The sequence below is a fragment of the Musa acuminata genome, chromosome BXJ1-1 (assembly GCF_036884655.1).
Source record: "Musa acuminata AAA Group cultivar baxijiao chromosome BXJ1-1, Cavendish_Baxijiao_AAA, whole genome shotgun sequence".
Taxonomy (NCBI): domain Eukaryota; kingdom Viridiplantae; phylum Streptophyta; class Magnoliopsida; order Zingiberales; family Musaceae; genus Musa; species Musa acuminata.
Genome location: NC_088327.1, coordinates 9,760,102 through 9,783,801, shown reverse-complemented (window position 1 = coordinate 9,783,801; position 23,700 = coordinate 9,760,102). Strand labels below are relative to the sequence as shown.

The 23,700-nt window shown below is 38.1% G+C and overlaps 2 protein-coding genes and 1 pseudogene across 4 annotated transcripts; 2 read left to right on the top strand and 1 right to left on the bottom strand.

The window, feature by feature from the left end:
- The first annotated feature begins 316 nt into the window (after nucleotides 1–316).
- On the top strand, nucleotides 317–7,904 carry LOC103993605 (uncharacterized). 2 transcript variants are annotated; one of them, XM_065180280.1, is made up of 15 exons: nucleotides 317–777; nucleotides 1,003–1,134; nucleotides 1,301–1,425; nucleotides 2,275–2,410; nucleotides 3,120–3,269; nucleotides 3,351–3,404; nucleotides 3,922–4,017; nucleotides 4,090–4,149; nucleotides 4,260–4,334; nucleotides 4,423–4,476; nucleotides 5,066–5,167; nucleotides 5,251–5,955; nucleotides 6,257–6,391; nucleotides 6,881–6,988; nucleotides 7,504–7,904. In XM_065180280.1, the coding sequence occupies exons 1-15, from the start codon at nucleotides 376–378 to the stop codon at nucleotides 7,651–7,653; spliced, it is 2,484 nt and encodes an 827-aa protein (XP_065036352.1). In that variant the 5' UTR covers nucleotides 317–375; the 3' UTR covers nucleotides 7,654–7,904. The 2 variants fall into 2 exon arrangements, with proteins under 2 accessions (XP_065036352.1, XP_065036347.1); XM_065180275.1 differs by having other exon boundaries at nucleotides 958–1,134.
- A 588-nt stretch (nucleotides 7,905–8,492) lies between these two features.
- LOC135671893 (uncharacterized) lies at nucleotides 8,493–15,124 on the top strand (annotated as a pseudogene).
- Nucleotides 15,125–15,306: 182 nt separating this feature from the next.
- Nucleotides 15,307–19,329, bottom strand: LOC135671883 (protein YELLOW LEAF 1, choloroplastic-like). 2 transcript variants are annotated; one of them, XM_065180254.1, is made up of 5 exons: nucleotides 19,241–19,329; nucleotides 17,865–17,940; nucleotides 16,858–16,997; nucleotides 15,833–15,908; nucleotides 15,307–15,690 (listed from the first exon to the last, which is right to left on the bottom strand). In XM_065180254.1, exons 2-5 carry the CDS (start codon nucleotides 17,920–17,922, stop codon nucleotides 15,491–15,493), a joined length of 474 nt encoding a protein of 157 aa, XP_065036326.1. In that variant the 5' UTR covers nucleotides 17,923–17,940; nucleotides 19,241–19,329; the 3' UTR covers nucleotides 15,307–15,490. The 2 variants fall into 2 exon arrangements, with proteins under 2 accessions (XP_065036326.1, XP_065036330.1); XM_065180258.1 differs by lacking the exon at nucleotides 19,241–19,329 and adding an exon at nucleotides 18,550–19,075.
- Between the last annotated feature and the right edge of the window lie 4,371 nt (nucleotides 19,330–23,700).

Here is a 23,700-nt window from a genome sequence, read left to right as displayed (position 1 = left end):
AATAGTACCTAATGCATTGCAAAATATTCCAATAATCTGTAAGTCTTTATGACTTAAAAATAATCGAAATAAAATATTTCAATAATTCAAAAAAGTGTTAACCACTTAATAGTCAGTATCTTTCAAAAAATTGAAACAAATTTATATTTATTTTTAAATTAAATTTATTAGTATCTGATAAATTTTTATAGGACATTTTTTATCATTTTCTTTTTATAAGTTAATTATACATAAAAAATAGCTTTAATGGATAAAAACATTATTTAGTATATTTATTTTTGTGAGAGAAAGGCCGCTTTAAATGGTAGGTGACCGGTCAACTGCTTAGGGTTTTTGGGGCGGAGCGGGCTGCTCGATCTCTCCTTGGTTTCCAAGATGTCGACGCCGGCCGCCGCTTCCGCTATTCTCCTCTCGCCGGAGTCCCTCTCGGCTGCCGGCCGGACAGCGGACAAGCTGAGCCTCCCGGCGCTGCAGTCCAAGATGAAGTGCGATCCCGATGGGTACGAAGCGGAGCTCCAACTCCTCTACCGCCACTTCGAGTCCTCCCTCCACCTCTTCCGCCACCAGTCCGCCCTCAGGCCCTCCTCCGACCTCTCCCTAGCCAAGGATCTCGGGGACTTTGCCATGTTTCTCGCCCATGTCACCCCTTTCTACCCAGAGAAGCTTGCAAACTTCCCCCGACAGATCGCCGACCTCCTTCGTGTCGACTCCCGGGGCCTTCCGTCGTCGTTGAGGTGCCATCTTGCGCAAGCCCTGATCCTCCTCGTCAATAGAAAGGTTGGAACGCTGAATTCTTTTTCTTTTTGGAATATGGGATTTACAAATTGTTTGAATGATTGTTTGAAGAATTGATGACATCTTGAATTTTTCTTGTTTTGATTGGAAATAATTCTGTTCTTGTTTTAATCTTCGACGGACTTTAACATCACATTGGTTACTTTTTTTTTTGGTTTCCAGATCATTGATATTGAAGAAACTCTCGAATTGTTTATGGACCTTCAGATTCTTGGTGACCGGACCTTAAGAAAACTGGCCTTTTCACATGTAGTACATAACATTCGACGCATGAACCAGAAACACAAGAACGAAGCCAAGAATCGCAAACTGCAGAATACTCTTTTTTTGATGCTGCAGGTATGTATTTTATTTTTTAAATATTTTAGCTTGTGATGATCTTGGTTTATTGGATGCCGTTAACTGCCTTTTAGACTTCTGATTCTTTAATCTTCTCTCTATTCTATTCCCGTTGAGATCTATAATCATGACCTTGTACCAACATCATTAAGTTTTCCTTTTGTAGGGGGACGAGGAACAGAGGGCCAAAAGGTCTCTTGTTATTCTTTGTGATCTGCATAGACGGAGGGTCTGGTTTGATGATCGTACAGCTAATGCCATTTGCACTGCCTGTTTCCATTCATCTTCAAGGTATGTAGTTTGATCAAGTCTGCTCCTGTGGTGCTATATAGGACTGTTAATTTAATGTAGCTGTTGATAAACAGCTCAAACTCATTCTGATTTCAAGCTGAATTGAGCTCAATTAAGCCAGCATCGGAAACAAAACAGCTAAGTGCAGGCCTGAATCAAATTCAAGCCAAACTGGGCTTGCAATTAGTTGGGTTCTGTCAAACTGGACTCTAATTGTTCAAATATATATTTCATATGTTTTTTAAATAAATAAAATTTCATGAATGATTGATGTAGTTTGATATGGGGTGTCAAAGAGATGTTTTGTGTTCATTAAAATAATTTTTAATTCCACAATCTGTTGGCATCCATGAGTCATTACTCATGTATAACCTATGAACTGGTAAAAGATTTAAATATATGGCATAAATTAAATAAAAATTGATATATGTAAAGTTTAAAAGTTGAGATCAATTGAAGTATATTTAATCAAGCTTCAAATAAGGCTCATGTTAGTCTTGAGATAGGCATGATTTTAGGTTGTAAAACTTCCTGTAAGTCCTAACTCTGGTTGTCTGAACTTTGACATAATCTTGATCAGTTTCAACAAGAGTCTGATCAGATTCTACATAATCTTTAGGCTTGTAATTAAGTCATATCCACTTTGAGCCTTTACAGCCTCGACGAATCTTGGCTTTGTTAAACCTCAGCATTATTGTTTCACAACAAAAATATTTCTTTGTGCATTTAGTTAAGCGCAGATTCTACATTGGGAAAATCCTCGTGCACTTTGCCGCCAATTTTAGCTTATTCTTTTCTTCTTTTTACAGTTATACATCTTTAACTTATAGGGAGCTTTTATGTGTTCAGGATTATGATATCTGCTCTCTCATTTCTTCTTGGTTATGAACAAATTGAAGAGGAGGATGACAGTGAAGCCTCAAGCAGTGAAGACGATACAACTAGTCAACAGCCTATTACTCTTAGCCGAGAAGCTATTTACAAGGTCTTGCATGCTTAAGTAGTTCAGGTTTTATTCTTTTGATCATATGGAAGCACTGTATCTGTTTCCTACAGTCAATTAAAATAAATTGTTCTAGTGGTTAGATTGTAAATTTTAGTACTGAAGCTGACCAAGGGTAACCTGAAGTAAACCATGTTAAAGAACTGAGACAAATAATGGAAATAAATCTTCTGGAATTATTAATCACTATTCATGGAGTTATTCAAAATGAATCTAACTTTTGCTTGTCAAGTTATACCCAAAATATTGTGGTGCTTGTTGATAATCTGAAAACCCTATTTGGGAGGGGGTTATTAGTTTTTTTTTGGTTTTGCAAAGGGTAAGTGGTTATTTGGGTGGGTTATTAGTTGATTTCAGGGAATGCAGTCATGTGCAGAACCCCACCTTTACTTTAAAAGATAAACTTTGTCTCCCTTCTTGTTAATAAATAACACAAGTTTCAGTTATGCAAATTTGGTTATGCATTAGAAAAGTTAAGTATGCAACTGTGGATATCACTTGCATTTTAATATATTGTGATTTTCTTTGTATGCATGTCTGGAAATTGGTTTCCATCACATGCAACTCATCAGCTGAAATTTAATCTAGATCATGTAAACATTGTGTTTCTTTTGAGTGGTGAGACTGTAGCAATTTTTAAAAAAAAAAATTAGGAACTTGTTCAATTGACTATTTCTTATTTTACTTCTAGGCAAATCATAAAGGTACGGTTGCCAGCAAGAAAAAAAAGAAGGCAAAGTTGCAGCGTGTGATACGCAACATGAAAAGGCAGCAGCGAATAACATCACAAAGTAACAGCTCCAGTTACTATTCACCTCTTACTCATTTAAAAGATGCACAGGTTGGTTGGTCCTTGCATGATAGTTCAGTAAATTAAATCCTTATGCTTCCTTGACAATTTTTTCTTTTGGTGCTGCTTTAGGGTTTCGCTGAGAAACTGTTCTCTCGCCTTCAAAGATGCAATGAACGCTTTGAGGTAGTTATCCTTTTCCTCATGCACCTTATTATTATTTTCGAAATTTGTACTTTAATATCATGTTTGCTGATCTATATAGCAAGTCTGGTGGTGGCTTTGTTAGCCTGCAAGTTCTTGTTAATTAAAAGAAGTATTTTCTATATTGTTCATTATCTTCAATTTCCTGCTAGTGATTAAGTTCTTAAGATCTGCAGTTCCATCGAGATCATTAATGTTTTGGAAAATTGGCCTGAATACTTGAATCTACATGTGATTAAGATAGGGATGTATTATAAAGAGTTATATGTGGCACTTTACTCTATTCAGAATGTTTTGAATGGGTGAATTTTATTTATTATATTGAAAGGCTATAGTCAAGGTCATTTCAATGTTTTGGTAGATTGGTTCACACTCTACACTAAGCTGATAACAGTAATTTATAATGGAATTTCTCTTCTATGTTAGACTACATGTGTTATTTTTTGGTTGATATATGAAATTTTCTTTTGTCCACTATTTTTGTTACTTTGTGTTGCAGGATAGGATGATGATGTTGAAAGTAATAGCCAGAACTTGTGGATTGCACCGTCTGATCTTGTTAAATTTTTATCCGTTTCTTCAAAAATATGTTCAGGTAAACAAGGATTTTTTTGCTTATATGTATTTTAACTTGAAACCATACTTATTTGTATTTATTTTTTTTCAGCCTCATCAACGTGATGTCACCGATTTGCTTGCTGCAGCTGTCCAGGCCTGCCATGATATGGTTGTGCTGTTTTTACTGTAGATTTTCTAAGTATTCATAGTCAAGCCATTCTGTTCCCAGTTCTGTTCTTCAGATAGAAGAACTCATTGAAGCTGTTTTTATTTGAATAGGTACCTCCTGATGCGGTTGAACCCTTATTTAAACAAATTGTGAATCAGTTTGTGCACGATCGTTCTCGCACAGAGGTGCTGCTGAAAATGATATTACTTTCAGTCATTTTCATCTGTTAATTGTTGAACTGTAGATCATGTACTTTCTTATTTGTCATGTCAGGCCATTGCTGTTGGGCTGAATGTTGTGAGGGAGATCTGTATCAGGATGCCTTTGGTATTGCTTTACATTTAGTCAATTATTTGCTCAAGTTTGTTTGCGACAGGTTTATTATTTGCATCATCTTGTATGAGATGCATCACAATTCCATGGTTCATGCCTACTTAATATATCATCTTGTCACTTTAGCACGATCTCGTCACATTTGCAGTTTAGCCAGACTCCATCTGAGATACAAGATGTTGACAGTTTGATGAACTTTTATAACGTGCCTTCAGATTTTCTAGGAAGTTGAATCTGTGAAAGAACTATACTTGTTATGGAATTCTAATTTTTTTCGTCTATACATTGTCACAAAAAAGTACTCAATGTGGATTTGGGTCCGTTGAATGTTTACTTACTCAAATTCTAGATGCAATTATCTTAATAATTATGTTTTTTGTTTTTCAAAATTTTACCCATCTTCATATTAATTAATTGTAATCTTGTTTTTTTTTATTTTTTTTGCTTCAATTTGAGAAATAATAAAATTATTTGAGAAGGATAGTGGCATAGTGAACCACTTGAAATAGATATGTACCTGTAAAAGCATGTAAATGTCTACAAGAAACTAGTTGTCTAACTGTCACATTTTGGTTATTTACAGTTAATGAATGAGGATCTGCTTCAAGACCTGGTCTTATACAAAAAATCACATGAGAAGGCAGTTTCTTCAGCAGCTCGCTCCTTGATAACTTTATTCAGAGAGGTTGGAATATGTATTTCAGTCTAACAATTTTTGTTTCAGATGTATAGCTTGTGATTGTTATTCTGAGCTTTATTTGTTTTCAGATATGCCCTTCTTTATTGGTCAAAAAGGACCGTGGCCGTCCGGTCAATCCCAAAGCAAGGCCAAAAGCATATGGAGAAGTTAGTATAGCTACTGATGTGCCTGACATAGAGTTGCTGGAACACGTTGATAACTCAGTGACTGATAGTTCTGATGCTGAGGCTTCTGCATCAGATTTGGATGATGAGTATGACAGTGATGCTGAGACAGAGAAAGAGGTTGATTCTATGGAAGATGAAGAAGAGGATGATGAGGTTTCAGATGAAAAAAATGAAGATTTTGGTAACAGTGATAACATTGATGGGAAGGAAGATGATGATGATGATCTTGATGATGATATTGATGAGAATGCTGCCTATGATGAATATGATAGTGATACTAAAGAAGATGTGGATCTTAGTGATGATAATATGGATATCTCCAGTGAGCTAGATGCATCAAGGAAAAAGTCATCCAATGACATCTGCAATGATGATGACCTCAGTAATCATGAATGCGCTAGTGATGACAACGATGAAATAAAGGAAGAGGAGAAGGCCAAATCAAAGAAGAGGATGTTTGCGGATTATGTTGGACAACTGAATACTTCAGAATCAAGTCTTCGCGCCCTTAAAAGACTAACAATGGCCAAGATGTCACAGAAAGCATCGGATGAAACAGATGGAATTCTTTCTAATGAAGATTTTCAACGTATAAAAGAGTTGAAGGTGTGTTCACCGGAAACTTAGTGCTACTTTTCATTTAATTATGTGAAATAGATTCAGTAAAATTCTGACACTGTTCATTGAACTTTGTTACTCATACGCTCGTATTATCTGATATGAAGTTATAGTAACATCTGCATAAGCTAGTGTTTCTGAGAATCAACTTCTTTAGTGTTCTGATTATTTTTTAATGTTCGATGAAATAATGGATCGAATATTCTTGATTACATTTTTAATCACCAAAATTCACTCACTATGTAGGCATCTTATAAGCTTTGCCTTTTTTCTTTTTTGAATCTTATAGGCAAAGAAAGAAGCAAAGCTGGTTATGGCTCAGCAAGGTCTTTTGAGAAAGGGTATAGACTCGAAAGTCTCATCTTTCAAAATTCCCTCTTCTGAGCAATTAAGTATAAAGCCAGTGGATCCTGCTATGCTAGAGGTGAGCTCTCATCCTTTCTCTTGGTATGAATAATTTTCTTTTTCTTTTCCCTATTTGGTAATTCTGTGACTATGTAAGGTTGATAAACTCCTTTTGTAATGTTCCAACTATATGTATAATTGATGAACTCATTTAATAATGTACCAATTGATCCGATTTTAGCTCTCACATATATTATCATTCTGTAATGCAAATTTCTGGTGTTGTATATGTTGTTCAAGGCATTGATTCTTTTGAGATCACTGGTCCATGCTTTTGATCTCTGGATGGAAGCATATCTGCACGAGAGCTTGTATGATTATTATTAAAAGAACATGATGAATAGCTAGATGTTGATGTACTGCTAGCATTTTTTTTTAATGTACTGGTAGCTATTCTTACTTTGGATTACATTTTCTTTACTTTAAATTATGATTTTATGTCATAAGCTTGTGAGTTGGTCTAAGTTGAACTAATTCTCTTTATCATCAACGAACTATTGTTCTTTAGGTCCACATTAAAAGAAAGCTTAGCAAGGAGGAACGACTGGCCCTAGTAAGAGCTGGGAGGGAGGATAGAGGAAAGTATCAGGCCAGAACTGCTGTGAAACAAAAAAAGGTTAGCCTGCATTGGATTTACGACTTGTTACATGACAATTTTTTGTTTTTAGTGCAGATTAAATTATAGTGACATTCCTATATTTTATGATACACATCTTGCCTATGTTAGTTTAAAGCTCGCAATTGGTTTCCTTCAGTACTTTTGGTTTGCTTTTTCAAAAGCTGTTATTTTCACATCCTGCGCTTTAGTCTTCAGAGCAACTGGTACACTTCTGATCTGCATTTCAACTAAGGTGATAATCTTCTTTAGTTATCCCCCAAGTGGAATGTAGATCCTGTTCTTCTCTGCCTCCTTTTGCTTTTCCTATGTTGGTTGGCAGTCTGCAAAATTTTAACACGATGGAAAGGATCGTCTGCCACGCCCCATCTCCCTGCTGCAAATCAAAGCTTCCTCTCTGCCTCCTTTTGCTTTTCCTTCTCCTTCATTAGTCATTCTCTTCTCAGTGTCTACATTAACCAGGCACCTTGTTTTGGAATTAATAGACCGATTGCTTATCTGCGATTTGTTGACAGACGGGTGGTCTAAGCAATCGCCAAAAGGAACATAAAAAGAAGATGCCTCTTGCTGCCAAAAGAGCAAAAGTAGCTCGCTCTAGGCAGGAGAAAAAACAGCGGCAAAGGCGGTCAGGCAAGCAGTTCCAGGGGAGGAAAGCATGGAAGTGACAAAATTTCATAGCTTCCTAAAATTCCATGGCTTCGTAAAGTGGCAAGATTTCGTAAAATTTTGACTCCATGCAGTTTCTTCCATCAGAAAATTTCATTTCAAAAGTTTTGATTTCTGCTTAGAATTTTGATTTATTTTCTTCTGTTGTGTAAATCTTTAGCTGATTTCAGATGAGCTATATGTAAATGAAAGCTGCCTTTTGTCTTAGTTGAATGCTGTTGCAAGGAAATGGAGCTACAGATTTTATTGATTGTTGTCTTTGGTTGGAGACGGATTAGGACATCCATTTTTGATGAGTATACCCGTTTTCTTTGTGTTTCAATGCATCCATTCATGTGCGACGAGTCTTATAGATTTCCCAGAAGAGTTCGTCAATGTTTCATGGTTGCATGTACAAGTCACATTATTATTAAAATACAAGATTAAAAACAATAATTATTAAATAGATTTTTTGCATGTTGTATTTATTATTATGAATTCTATTGCAGGATATATGCCTCTTCAGATATTAAGATCCTCTTCCAGTTAACATTTATTTACAAAACTCAATTTGAGGTTAAAAGTACTGATTCAGATTTAACCTTTTTTAAAATTCTTATCATATCTATCTTTCTTTCTATCTATCAATTTGAAGTTAAATGTCCCTTGAGAGTAATCACAAGGGCATATGTATGGTTTCAAGTTCTGCACGGGCTTATATGTTAAATACAAATTCAAAATTATTGACTTCTTTATAAATCTATTCGGACTTCTCTCATATATGGAGCAGTGAGTGTCATTTGAGATACGGTTAGGGGGTAAAGTGAAACTTTCCATATAAAACGCAAGTCCTGCGCGCCCTCTTGTATCAAAGCCACCCACATCGTTTGAATTAGTTTGGTGGAACATTAAGAACCCTAGTTTTCCCTCCCAAAGAAATCACGGCCCCACCGCTTTCGACCGGACTCCGAACCCTGTATCCATCCCTAATCTTTGGATCCTTGCGCCTGGGTCTCCATGGATCCCGGCGAGGGGAGGGAGCTCCCGAGCGCCGGCGACGAGGAAACGATCGCGAGGAAGAAGTCCCGCCGGGTGAGCTTTGCCGACATCACCGCTATCCATGTCTTCGACCGCGACGACGACTACGAGACTCCGCCGGACTCGAGGCAGGTCTCCGCCGATGGAGGCGCGGACGTGGAGGCGGTAGGGTTCCACGAGGGTGTCCCTGACAGCGACGGTTCCAAGGGGTCGCTCCGTGGGCGGGAGGATGAAGACGATGACGAGAACGAAGAGGACGATGAGGACGACGGCGAACAGGAGCGGTTCGTGAGGGATATGGATTCTTCTTCGCCTGGAAGCGTCGTCGGTTCCGTGACCTCTTATGATGGTATTGTTCTCGTTGGTGAACCAAAGAAGTGTTAGATATGTTGGGTTAGCCTTCTTGATCTGATGAGTTCTTGAATTCTATCTTTCCTTTCCCTGCCATGATTAATATTTAGCATTAGTTTCGTTTATGATGCATAATCAATTGTTCTTTAGTCTCAGTTCTGATACATGTTCAATTTCTTTTGCTTTTCTTGGCATTTAGAGATTCTTTTTAATGAAGAAGTTGGTTGGTGATGATAACGTCAGAAGGCCTATTTGGATACTTATTGGTAGATCTCGGTGGTTCATTCTCCTTAACTAAAATTAGAAGATTGTTTATTTCTAATATTTTCAGAATAGCAAATTCTGGAGTAACAACCCCTTTTCAATTTCTTGGTATGCTCTGTTAATGTCTGGTTGGAAATACCATCTCCTTCTGGTACTTTTGATATCCATTGTTATCACGTGAACAAATTCACATAGTTGTACTTACTTTTTCCTGCTTTGTTTTATTCATCATGATTGGCAATTTGTTTCCTCAATTGCTAATATTTTATCTATTCACCATCGTCAGATGATAATTTCTTTGGGCCCGTGTCGACAAGTTTTATTGGATCAGGGAGGCTATCTGAGGCAGGAATGTCAGATGATACCAATCATGATGTTACACTGGATTCAACAGCATTTTCGTTGCACTTTCGTAATATTGCCCTGGCGGATGACTGCACTGCTGACTCAATGAGAAGCATGAGGACACCAACCGGAGATGCAACAACTGCTGATGCTGCAAGCATCATTGTCCCAACAGGATCTAAGAATCCATTTCTTGGCAGCAAGCTTTTTGCTGGAAATCTAAGTGGAAGTGTGGGTGGATCAAGTAATATGAGTCTGATTGAAGAAAAATCAAGCAAATATGACTATGGGAAATTATCATCCACTTTGGTAAATCTGCTAGATCAAGTGAACAGAAGCATACAGACCAGATCTCCAAAAAGTGCCAATAAGGTCATAGCATCTGATTCTCATTTAAGTAAGGTATCAGGAGCAAAAGAATCTGGGGAGAATGAAACACGTATACGTAAAGCAGCTGGACTCAATGCAACTGGCGATTGTCCTCTCGACTCACATCTCTTGGAAGGATCTGCTAAGGACACTACCACCGAACAGATTGTTAATAGCAATGCTCCTGAAGAAAATATTCATTTGGATCATTCCATCAGCAAAACGGCCGAGGTGACCTGTGGCTGTGTGTACATCTTCCTTCAATGCATCATATTACAGTTAGAACCTAATCAATCCCTGAGTCTGTATCTTGCTAAAGAGTGTCAAGTGATAAGTGATTTTGAAGTAGTTGTATATATATTTTTATCTTATAACATTATTATTTATCTAGGTTTTGTTTTGATATGTAGTTTTATTATTAAAGCATAAAAAGAAACTAAAAGAAAATAACAGATTTTCCTCTATTTTATTTTATTGCTAGGTAGGAAATGGGTTGCATTTAGTTCAAGGTTAATATTACCAAGTTAAAACATTTAACCCAATTTACTAATTTTAATTCTCATTTTTTGGGTCCTTGACCGAATTAACTAACTGAATGACTTGGGTTGGCAATGAAGATGATAGAGGGTATGAAACACTCCAGCTTATTCCCATGTTGGAAGTGAGAAAATTATTACCTTATATTATAAGGTTAAAGTGAATCTACTGTCATTAACTTTTAAGTATTTTAGGTTAGTGCCTCAAACTCATTAAGTTAATGGATTAGTTATCCCATTGGGCAGGACTGTGACATGGGAACTTTAGTCCTCCTTTAGGCGGTTTCTTATATACTAGGTTTCAGGTTGAATTCCTTTGACAGGATTACTTGAACTCCGAATAACTTGATTGTCATTTGGTGGGCTAAACCTCTAGGCATTTATTTAATCATTTTTACCTCTGAGCCATATAGTACCTTGATGTCTAAATATATTGGGAGCATAAATTTAGTCATCCTTAACCTTGAACCGATGACTACCTTGATGTCTAAATATATCAGCAGACCTTTTTGGTTTTCTTGGTTCCATTCTTTGTTTACAACTAGCATTATTGCTTAATTGCTTTATGATTGCTATAGTTTGGAAATTATACTGATCTACATCTCATCTTGATATCATGCACCTTTTTAGATTATATTTTCTCTCAAAATCTGTATTTGTAAATTGTAACAATTTCACTAGACTCTTCATCAATAAATAACCATTCCAAGATCATTCTATTCATCCAAAATTCAGCACATGGGCTATTTTTGTTGACTTTTTATAGCTGCATTCCTGATTAAAGACTAGATTACCTCACTTGTAGGGAAGGGTTACCACTTTTGGAAAGGACAGTCATAAAGATGCTAATGAAGTAACACAGTCTGGCATCGATGTTACTTCTCGGAATATTAACTTGCTCGTACCTCTGCATAAAGGATCTAGAAGCAAATCTACCATGCAATCTGATCATGTGCACCGGGCACTGCACAAAAATCAACAAAGCGGAAATAACTACCCTTCATCTGTTTCCTCTCAGTCTACTGCAAGAATTCCAGCATCAGCTATTGCAAGTAGTCGAGAACATAGTCTAGAAGCTGAAGGTGGAATGCATACTCCCAAAAGTTCTCTTCAGCCCTTTCAGGCTTTATTGCAAGGATCTGTCTCCTCTTTACGTGCTAAGCGGCAACAACTTTTTCTTAGTCCAGTAAAAGAACAACCTCCTTCCTCCTTGGAGTCAGAACTCACAAGACATGGTGAGAGAATTTCAGCTATTAAGAATCACATTTCAAAATTCAGAACTCTTGAAGCACCAGATCTTGATAATTTCCAATTAGGAGTGTCACGGAAGGGTCATGTGCCCCTGGACCTTGAAGGCATGTTTAAAAAGGAGGCTGATGTTTCAGTAGTAAAATGCAGCAGTGACCCTGTTATTAACATGGAAGACAGTCTTCTAAATTCTGTTCAAAAGACCAGAGCTAAGGCACACAATGTTGATGCAAAACATTTAGGGTTTGCAGGCCTAGATGATGCTAGAGAGTCAACACCAAGAAAGGCAGATGATGCTGTGACTCTAAGTGACCTTTCCTTCCATTTGTCCGGGTCAGAAACTAACATGCTGCAAAGTTCATTAATTTCTAATGACCTTGCCAAAAAGGCCTCTGACCCTGATGCCCATGATGTTTCACAAAGAGAGAAAATCAAGTTCAAGGAAAGCTGTCAGCCTCTAAATACTTCCTCTGAGGTGGATCATCTGGATCACTCTTTTGTTCAAGATTCATTGCCAGCTGATGGTGATTTAGTTGGAAAGAAAAGGAGAATTGAACAGTCTCTTGTCATGGATGAAAGCCACATCAGTAAAATTAGCAGGACAGAAAAGAGTCCTATCTTTTCAAGTGAACCAGTGGCAACTAAACCTATGATACATTTAGCTCATCCTTCAGAAATTATCGATCAATCCCTTGAAACTGGTGGCCAGCGAACAGCAGTGCACTGGTCCGATGTATGTATATATTTCTTTTCTTGAAACTTCCTTCATGTTCTCTTGCTTTTTACAACATTCTTTTAGGACTTTTTATAATGAAAACCAGAACTATCAATTTTTATTATTTCTTATATTCATCTTGCAGATATTCTCTAAAGTGTCTGATGCCAAAAAATTAGTATTTTCTCCAATTATTCATAAACTTGCTTTGCAAGAGGTAAACTCTTTCCATTCTTTTGCAGTTGCATCAAGTATGCAATATCAGTAGATTAAGCAAATTGCCAATCATTATTTTGCTTATGGAAATTTATGTTTTTCCCCTCAAAATTTTTCATGAAATAATGCATACAACTTAGTGCAGGGCAATGAAATAACAGGTTTTCTATTGATTCCTGTCAAGTCTCAAGTATACTTGTCAATAACTCATTGCATGCAGAAAACATTGGGAAGGTAATGAATATCTTCTTTGTGGTGCAAACATTTTCTTTTGTTGTTGATCTTTGATTTATATTTTATTGTATAGTTGCAATGATATTATGAAACTAACCTCCTAGCGTCATGTTGATATTCTGCAGACTTTTCACAACATGAATGCACATGTGGTTTTTGAGTTTGTTTTTGGTGACAAGGGTGATAGCAGAGTCATCAGTTCTAAATGCTTTCAACAAAAGACATTGGTAAGTTGGTTTTACTAATTGAGTTATTATAACGTATTACTTCTCATAGAAATTTTTAACTAAATGGTCATTAAAGTCTCATCTTAGATCAGCATGCTTTAAAGGGTGTGCTTTTGTCCCTTGTGGAATTTTCTTCTGCTTTTGCTTTTGAAATTCAGTAAGTTGTGTACTAAATAGCTTCAGTAAGAATATTATCATATTAAGAAAAGGTGAAACTTTAATTGCTATACATGATGAAGTATAGTTACACAATGGATTTGTGTCTTTATCTATTGGATTCATGTCTTGCATGCTTGCATATTTTCATCTTTGTGGTGTCTCCTAAGCATTTTCTTTGCTATACCTGATTTAGCAGAAATAGAAGAAAGTCAGCTTACATAAGTACTTGTTATCAAACAAATTCTACACAAAACCCCTTTTCATGCTGTTAATTCTTGGGAAAACTATGATCCAGGTTCCTTTTTGGATAGTTTTGTTGTAAAAAAAAAATTGACATTTTTATTTCCAACTTTGAGAGTTTGGTTTCTTTACATTTTGCCCCTACTTTTGGTCGGAATCTTAACACTTTTGGATCGATGTGCATCGGTATACTGTTGTAGACCAAAAACTAGGTGTATGCTAAATAGTATAATTTTTTTACAGGGTAGTTTGGGACGTATTTTGGGGAATTATCAGTGATTACCCTGCATGGTTTTGTGTGTAAAATTGAAAGTGCTGAAGTCACAAATTTTTTGTGAGGTGCATTCCGTCTAGGCAGAGTAGGCGGCAAGAATCAACTCTATCTTGATCTTTTGCCCTTTCTTTGTTTTTAGTTTTTATAATGTTTCCTTTCATGTTCAAACTGTTCTTTTGGATGGAGAGTGTTGCATTAGTGCGCTGCTGACACATTACTTTGCTTGGTTAAGGTTCTTTAGCAAACACATTCTCATAATTTGGTTGCTGATCATGCAGGAAACCAGTTTGCTTATGGGGATCCTACTTGATGTGCTTGAGGAAGTACAAGTTGCAAGGATGGAAAATCTGAATCTAACATTCTCAACCTTCAGCCATACACCCCGTACGACATCCCTGCTTGTTTTATCCCTTTTGATTCATTCATCCATTACTTGTGAATTTCTTTAATATATAGTTTCCTACACTTTGATTCGTTAGGGGTTTGCACTCTCTTTATTTGTTTATTTGATTAGGTTCTCATTGTGGAGTTTTCAATCATTTTGAACTACTTGATAACAAATCATCAAGCAGGCCATTGTTTTTCTTTGAAATGCTATTTTCAGATACCATTTTAGTTAGAACTTCAGGCGCATATAATTGATCTGAGCTGCAGAATATTTTAAATCAGATTTAGTTTTAGTTTCCTGGTTTTAACAACACACATGCATGATCAGCATTTAGCTATAGTTCTAGCATGATTTTGAAATCAACCCCTTTGCGTATCTTTCAGCAGGCCAACTTGAGTTGCAGCTCTGTTTTATGAATTTCAAAAACGGCCAGAAAGTGACATTGAGCATGGATATGTCTGAACTTAAGTGGTAAGCTCAGAGTGCTTCGACATGAACCCCACTTTATTTGCATGCTAACAACTTTCTCTTCTTCGGAGACAGTGCAACCTATCCATCGGAGCCTTCTGAACTCAAGTACAAGATATGCCAGGCACAGACAACACTATCTCCATCACTCTCTGCTAGACTAATGGCTACGCTACGTAGCCATCAAGGCAAACGTTTGGTGATCTTAAGTCTGTGCCGTGCAATTTCCCTGTTGTTTCAGGACTTACTAGCAAGCTGAGAGGCATTACATATTTGAGGAGAGTGATTTGCTGCTGCTTGTATATATTTGCTGCTGTTAGGATCTCAGTTTGATGGCTTCCAAGTGGTTCTTTCATAAAGAGTACATGTCAAAGTAACTAATCTTTTGGGCACTCGGTAAGATTTACATATTTGAGGCAGATGTCGTGAACATGTTTTATTTGTTAACCTCAGCACCAAACTCACTCGAGGCCACTGCACAAATTTAAAGTAGAACATTAAATAAAATTTGGGAAGAATGATGCACCTGATTAATGACGATACAATCCCAACAATCCATCGTGTGCCAGCAGAATATAAAAACACATCAATTCAGCATCAGTTAGTTCATAACAGATTAAGCTCAAATTTGATTAGAACTTCTATTCATGTTCATTCATATATAGCTGGTTTAATGATCATGCTCGACATTAACAGCTCGAGTGATGATGAATCTTTCACCGTGACAATCTTCATCCTCATCCTCGACGTGTTGGATTACATCAATAGACCAAACTGGGAGAGAATCAATATCTTCGTTTGTTATTCTGATAGGGCCCCTCGCTTTCTTGATCCTTCATAAGACCTAAAAAGGCAAGCAAGCCAAAGAAGAAGAAACCACCCGACCAGTGCCCCCCTCCTCCACCACCTCCACCGCCACCACCATCATCATCCCGAGGTGGAAATCCTGTCCCTCCGTCGTCAAGCTCTGGTGATTTCTCCTTCCCTGAAAATAAGATGACAATTACTTCTTGTTAAATATTGGAATTTGGAAGTATAAAAGAGGGGGAGTTATTTCATCTGGTCATCATTCAACAACTTTAGCCTCGGGAAGAGCAATCAGTATCATCCACATATATGTTCCTCACCTTGGATGGGAGCAATCGTTATCGTAGATGATTGGCGTGTGACTGTCTGGGTTTGCTCTGCTGCACATCTTGCGCTCTGCAGGAGAAAACAAGGCAGTAAGTTTTCGCGTTGAACTAATAGATAGCCATGTAAGATATAATGCAATAGGCGGGGAAACCAATCAGGAAACAACCAAGAATTACAAACAGAAATGAATTATAAGAATGAGAAGAACAAATATGATGCCAATACAGCAATATCATCAAGGCTAGCTTTCATGTGGCTCACTGATAATATCAGCAAGCCTATCCCACTTTCAACACAAGAAAAATTCATCCAAGATCACAAAATAGTCCAAGAATAGATTCATTTTAGTCAGCTTTATTATTATTTTTTCTTTTTATAATTTTCAGATGAAAACGCCAATACAGCAATATCATCAAGGCTAGCTTTCATGTGGCTCACTGATAATATCAGCAAGCCAACCCACTTTCAACACAAGAAAAATTCATCCAAGATCACAAAATAGTCCGAGAACAGATTAATAAATAATACGCCACATACACTACTGATACCTCTATTACAATGGTACCAAAAACAGGAAACGTAATCATGCATATTTCTCTCTGCACACCACTGTTAATTTCATGCCGTCATAAAAATTCAAGCACTCCAAGCAACTATGCCAGTAGCATTCAAACACTCCAAGTAAGGACCAACCAGCTATTCTTTAGTTGTGTTGCTTAAAAGAACTCAATGAAAATCCATCTATTTTGCTGCATAATTTCAATCATGACCCAACTAGCAACATGCATCCCTGTCTTGATCTTGTTATCGACCAGAATATTAGCTCCTCAAAGTTTGAGATATGCAATAAAAATAGTCAAATCAACACTTCAAGATGCACAAATAATGAATGACCAAGGTGGACAGCTGAATAAGTCAACATCACAGCCTTAGAGCCAATTATCGCATACTAACGGCGTTAATTTATGAAACCTTATCATGCACAAGTATAATTTCATGACGGTTATAAGTAACACACCAAGGCTGCAGCACATATCAGTGCACCAGAACGTAGTCGCCGAGCTCCCAATTTAGTTTGTGCATGTTGAAATGGCTGATATTTAGTGCAGGGCAATGAGAGATCAGAGTATGGAAGCTGGACCCTTCGACCTGGTGTCCCTGCATCATATGATAAGATAGTTTGGTCATAGCAGCTGAGAAAATCTTATGCACAAGGCAAATGAAAAAACAGATAACAAGAGCAAAGATAATGATACACATAAAAGATCTCCATTCCTTTTACATAAGGATGAGTCCTCAATAAATTATAAAGCCTGATGACATCATTATCCTAGTTCATTGCACTAACTCTGCTGAAGTGATCTTGTCCAGTTGTGTCCCTTTGGAATCACAGAGTCAATTAGAATGCTGTAATGTCCTACGCACCACATTATGCACACATTTTATAGGAATGTGTAAACTGCATACAGTGGAGAAACATTAGAAAGAAATTTGGTGCAATAACTTCCTAACGTATAAAAAGCCCAATAGTATAAGTTATTTACTCCATGTAAACCTATTGTTTCCCAACTTGTACAATTTTTAACCTGGTTGTATGGATGCAATCCCTTATATTCCCTCTTCCTCTTTCCTCTCTTGGCAGGAGGTGGATCAGATGCAAGGTTAGGTAGAGCAGTAATGGCAATGACAAGTGCAGTGGTAGCATCAGTCCAGTACAACAAGCCTGTTTCTAATTGGCTTGCCAGATTAGCATTCTATATATTTCAAAGTCCTCACCACAGATTTAGAGTATCTTGTTCTTACACTATCTACTTCATACTTCCTTTACTTGCACCAACAGATTCTCTATGCACCATCTCATCTTCAGAAATTCACGTAACGTTTTAGATCTCAGTGATCATCATGGGTCACATAAGTATCTAGCACCATTAATTTGTGTCTTCAGCACCACTGATTTAGGTTGCAAATCAACTAAAAACTTTCAGCACTAGAATCATGATATATTTATATTAAGTGAAGATGTACCTTGAAGGCTCTTCGTTGAGGTGGCGAGAGCAGGCACAGTCGCACTTGTTAGAGACATCCTTCTTATGATTCAAATCTGCAAGTTAGCAGTACACATGGATAACAATCAGCAAACAATAAAAGCAAACACACCATGGAAACACTGAATCTGAGAGAAAAAACTGAAATCCTTAGATCTTCAGGCAGAGTTCTAGTGCTGAAAGTTTCTCTAAACAAATCACCAAACAACCTGATGCTGAAGATCCTCTAAACAAATCACCAGACATACTATTCTCTCTCTCTCTCTTTCTTTGTGAGAAGAAGATATAATCACAGGTCAACTAGAACTTCAAATTAATGAGCACCAAGAATTGATCTTCCACTAAATTAAATGTGCAAAAAAACACCCTTACTGCTGTATTCTGGGTAGTAATGCCCAATTGTGTGTAGAATTTCTCTAAACTTCTTGCAAGAAAAATATGGAAAAAACAAACAAAGGAGAGGCAGCAGCACAAAAAATAGGGCATAAAGTATTACACCATAAAAACCTTTATCTTTATACAAAAACTAAGGATCCCAACTAAAAGAATCACTAGAAACATACAAATAAACGAAAACAAAGATTTGCATCATCTCCATCGAGCAAGATAAAAATGGAACTCGGATGAAACAACCCCAACGTAGCACCCACCAAGAAATCCTTTACCTGAACGACACGCAAAGATGAGAGTAGACCCAACCCTCGACCCTCGACCCTCGACCGATAACAAACCAGATGGTTCTAATCGATATCAAGAAGCATCATCAGAGAGAGGGGACCGATCATGAGACGAGACAGAGGAACAGAAGCAAGAACTGGAAGAGGCGAACAAGGAGAAGAACTCGGGGATGCCAACTAAAAGAATCACAAGAAGCACACAAATCTTCACCATCGAGCAAGAAGAAAACCAACAACCAAGCGTGACTCCGATGTAACAACCCCCCACGAAGCTAACAAAAGAACAAACTCCGGCGACCCGAGAAAACCTTTTACTCCACCGACACGCAACGATGAGAACATCCCCTAACCTCGATCGATATGGTTCCAATCGAAATCAAGAAGCATCATAAGAGCACGGGACGGAACAAGGAGAAGAACTCGGGGATGCCAACTAAAGAATGACACGAAGTACACAAATCTTCACCATCGAGCAAGAAGAAAACCACCAACGAAGCGTGACTCCCCTACGGAGCTACCAAAAGAACAAACTCCGACACGCAACGACAAGAACATCCCCTAACCTCGATCGATACGGTTCCAATCGAAATCAAGAAGCATCATCAGAATGAGGGAATCGATCACGGGGCGAGACAAGAGGGGCAGAAGCAAGAATCAGGGGAAGAGAACTCGGGGACACCTTCGATCGCCCCCGAGGAGCCCAGCGAGAGAGAGATAACCCGAGCGCGTGGCGCAGAGAGGCAGAGAGGATTCCTTTCGAGGGATGGGAATGGGATCAAATAGCGCATCTAAATGGGCCAAGCTCCGTGGAGTGGACCAGCGGCCCATTGACGATTGATCGGTTCGGAGCGGTCGTTACTGATGCCGAAGCGAACCGGAAATTGATCGGTTCGGTTCGTTGATTAGACCATTCCTTTAATTGAATCCCACGTTGGAAGTATTGACTTACATAAATAAATAATACTCAAAAAAGTTATTTTTTGTAATTGAAAGCGTATTAAAAAATAAGAACATAATTATATCTTCTTCTTCGTCATTAATAGTAAGCAACACAGAATCTGATGGCACGTTGTTGATGACCGCAAAAGAACACGACTGTGCAGAGAGGAGGAGAGAGACATGATCAGTTCACATAAACCACAAGATACAGTCCACTGTACACGGACATACTATAACAGATCGTCGATGAAACGTCGTTCTTGGCATGAGCACGATGTATACGGCGACCGAGATCCTACGATCGGGACTTCAGCCTGCTAGCCAATTCGGACAACCCGGAGCCGACGGAGCCGGTGGAGGGGCGGAGAGAGCTCCGGTGGAGTCTGCAGCGGAAGGATCCGGCGTGGGTGGTCGGCGAGCACAGGCAACTGAACCTTTGGCTCGATTGTTTGGTGAGGACCGGCCGGCGATCTCCGTGGCGGGGCGAGCTGATGGCCAGTGTGTCAGTCTTGGCATCCTCGACCAGTGATCTCTCGATTCTCTCGTCGTTGCTGGGCTTCAATTCTTCGGTCGTCATTTAGGATCTACTCAGCATAAGGAAGCAGTCAAAAAGTAGTTAGTACTAGTAGGAGTGATGGTGCATGAGAAGGAAGAAAGAGCCTATGAAGCTTCCTTCATCAATTGGAATGTAGATTGCAGTTGCAAGAGCTTGTTATTGTGCCATCCACGGCAAACTGACATGCTTTAGGAAGACATGTTCCGAACGCATGAACTGAGTTCCAATAAGATCATCTACTTAGCATAATGAAGCATTCAATAACATACGAACGGAGCTAAAATACATGCAGCAAAAACTTTTCATGTCCAAGGAAGATTACACTTCGACTAACCTATTGGAATGATTAGAAACAAGATATGGAAGGGACAGAAGAGGTTAGGTTACCGGGAATTCTCTCGAGGGGGTGAAGAGGAGATGGCAATCTTTCGAGTGAGGATTAGAAACCAAATCAAAGGGCCAATTAAATGAGAAGCTAAGATCAAACATGGGCCTCTACGACCACAAGCTTGTTATATCCTTCTGAAACAGAAGCTGCTGCCTCTAAGCTAAAACTTTCAGCCTGGAAACACAGATCTTTGCTTGACCTCTTCTTTCGGGAAGCAGAATTTGATTTGAACCGTTGGTTAGGAACTCAAGTAACACAAAAATAGGCAATGTGGTGTCTACGACTCCGACATCTTCTCATGGCCACAAGATCACCAACTTCTTCCACTCATGGTATGTGAGATGTCCACCGCCACCAATTCCATTCGACGAAAGGACAAGCTGGATACGATGAAAAGTGAAGATGATGATTCTCTGGATGCTTTTGAGTTTGTATTGTCGGTTCGAGTATCAGACCCACGTACGTGACAAACTTCGAATCTGATGTATGTGGGTATATCGACATTTTAAAATATTAAGTAAAAAATCAATTAACAACTTAGCTTTTCATAAATAAATAATACACAAAACTTGAATTTATACAATCAACAACTTGTTTTTGAGACCTTATGAATGAAAGATTACTCCAAATTGATATGTTCTATGATTACCAAAATATCAATTTGACACCTTAAAACTAGAGCTTTTGCATATATATATATATATATATATATATATATATATATATATATATATATATATATATATATATATATATATATATATATATATCTAAAAAAGATAAAATGATTGGGCTAGCTGTATTTGGAGAACAGGAACACAATTCCAGAGTGTTTTGGTAGGGAAATTGTGATGAGAGAATTTGTGAACTTGATCAAGAGATCATCAACCTGATTTCTCTTGGGAATTATATTTTAGATAATCCAGCCAGCAAGACAAAATATGGTTGTGAGATGCAATTTAGCATCTTTCAGAACTTAGAATGTGATAGCTGAAGAAAGAGGTTAGTTTGCCACGGGTGAACAATGTAAAAAATTAGTGCAAAATGGAACATATGTTTTAACAACTGGAAATCAGCACCGGTGAGCAATTATATTTTTAAGATGTTTCATGTCCTTCAACAACAAAAGCAAGTTCAGAATCAAATGCTTATATTATGTAATAAATTGGACAGGAAGGGAAAACTTTGCTTTGTTTAGAACCTCAAAATGATTAAGACTTTCATGAGCATGATAAGACCCTAAGGTCTTACATTTCGAGGGTATCGACCTCTTTGATCGTTTCGAGAAGATCGACCTCCTATGGTTTGTCATAACAAACTGGAATAATATTTTAGTGATTGATTGATTCATTAAAAAAAAAGGTTACATTAATATTTATAGAGTTCCGCTTAAGGTCCACTGGGACTTGGACTCTTAATAATAAATAAATATTAAATAAATCTCTAATTGAACCAAACAGACTCAATAAACAACTGAACTAAACATACTCAATAAACATTATTCAAAAGTTAAAAAAAATGATCGTAATAATTCCTCCATCTTCAAATCAACCTAATCATAAAGGTTGAGCAGCATCAACTCAGGGAGTTTCTCTTTCAGCACTTCAGTTATAGGCTATCTACAACGCATCATAGTTCGTTGATCAAGTAAGTATGGTCTCCACTTTTTGATAGTGTAAACAACAAGTCGGTTTTTTAGTATAGTAATTGTTGCAAGAAACTCCTGGCCCTGTATAATCAATTTTATCTATGAACATTTGCTATCATAAGTTAAAATCCATCCTTCAGCGATCTTTACTTCGAATATGTCATAGCCTTCAATGTGGTAGGCTAATCGGCCTGCAACTTTCCTCTCCATAAAATTATTAGTGCTACCCGTATCAGTCAAAATAGTGACATGCTGATGTTTCAAAGTTCCTCCAATTTTCATAGTTTGTGGGTTAGCGTAGCCAGCTAATGCATGTATTGTATATGTGCTAGCTTCAATATCTTCATCAGTTCCCACACTTTCATAATCGGAGTCCAACTCTTCTACTTCCGATTCCTCTCCAATTGGCTCAATCATCAGAAGTTGCCCTTGGTTGGGAATAGATGGGGCGGGTGGCTTGCTGATCACTTGTTCATTGACACCTTTGTTTCGACGGTATTCCAAGTTGATTTTTTCCTCATGCAGGCGTGCAAATGAAATTGCAATTATCATGATGCGGGGTTGAAGATTATTAACTTCACACCGAATCTCTGGATTAATCCCTTCAATAAGTGTACCCAAAAGTTCTCGTTTTGACCGATCTCTAGCTTGATTTGATAATCTTTCAAACCTGCTTTGATATTCCAACACTATAGAAGTCTAACGAATTTTGACGAGCTGTCCATCAACATTCTCATATTTTGATGTGTTGAAGCGAACAATAAGCCCTCGTTTGAACTGCTTCCACGAAGGAACTCCATGGAAAGTTTTATACCAATCATACCATTAGATTGCATCTCCAACGAGCTGGATTAAGGCCACTTCTACCTTGGATTCTTATGAGGTTCTATGAAAACGAAAAAAAAATTCCTCCTTAGAGATCCAACTAGTTGGATCCCCATCTTCCCATCTCGAAAATTTTACCTTCATGTGTGAGTAGTTTGTGTCACAATCTTGGGGCCCTTTTCTTGTATTTCCAGATCTATGTAACATAGAACTTTAGCTCCCATCTTGTTGAAACCTGCTAAAGTGCTCCAACAAGCTTTTTTTGAAATCATGAAGGGTTTCTTGTAGCCAACTCTTAATTCTGGTTTCCAATTCTTCCATTAGCCGATTCTCAATTCTGGTTCTCAACGCTTCCATTTGTGCTTTCACTGAATTATCAGTAGTCATTGCATATGACTGCAAATCGATAATCTCTAACTCTTATTTCTGGTGTCGATCAAGGGCATCAGCACTGTCGATGCAAAGTTGCCGAGGAGGTGGATGTCGAGGGGGAGGCGGCGTTGAACCGACCGGGGTTGAGAAGAGGAATTGGTGGTGTGTGAGTTAGGGCAGCGTACTTGCTGCGGTCGTTGCGTGCGTTGCTGGACGGCGACTGCTGCAGAATGAGGGATTGGTCATTGGCCGGGAGCAACAGCGGTGGTGGTTGCTGGTTGGGAATTGTAGTGATCGGTGGTTGTAGCAGAAAATGCAAAGTTGCTCTGTTGTGGTCGCTACGAGCAGGGGAGGTCGAGCGGTTGCGGCTGCAACGGCTATGACCCAAGGGAAGGCAGCGATGGTGGCGCG

Bases quoted from the DNA above. Each gene is read 5' to 3' on its own strand.
- LOC103993605 (XM_065180275.1), top strand. From the start codon at position 376: ATGTCGACGCCGGCCGCCGCTTCCGCTATTCTCCTCTCGCCGGAGTCC. The intron at 778-957 runs GTTGGAACGCTG...TTTGGTTTCCAG, and splicing joins TCCTCCTCGTCAATAGAAAG to ATCATTGATATTGAAGAAAC. The intron at 6,392-6,880 runs GTGAGCTCTCAT...ATTGTTCTTTAG, and splicing joins TGGATCCTGCTATGCTAGAG to GTCCACATTAAAAGAAAGCT.
- LOC135671883 (XM_065180254.1), bottom strand. From the start codon at position 17,922: ATGTCTCTAACAAGTGCGACTGTGCCTGCTCTCGCCACCTCAACGAAG. The intron at 16,998-17,864 runs GTACATCTTCAC...CATATGATGCAG, and splicing joins CTCAACGAAGAGCCTTCAAG to GGACACCAGGTCGAAGGGTC. The intron at 15,691-15,832 runs GTGAGGAACATA...TCTTATTTTCAG, and splicing joins AACGATTGCTCCCATCCAAG to GGAAGGAGAAATCACCAGAG.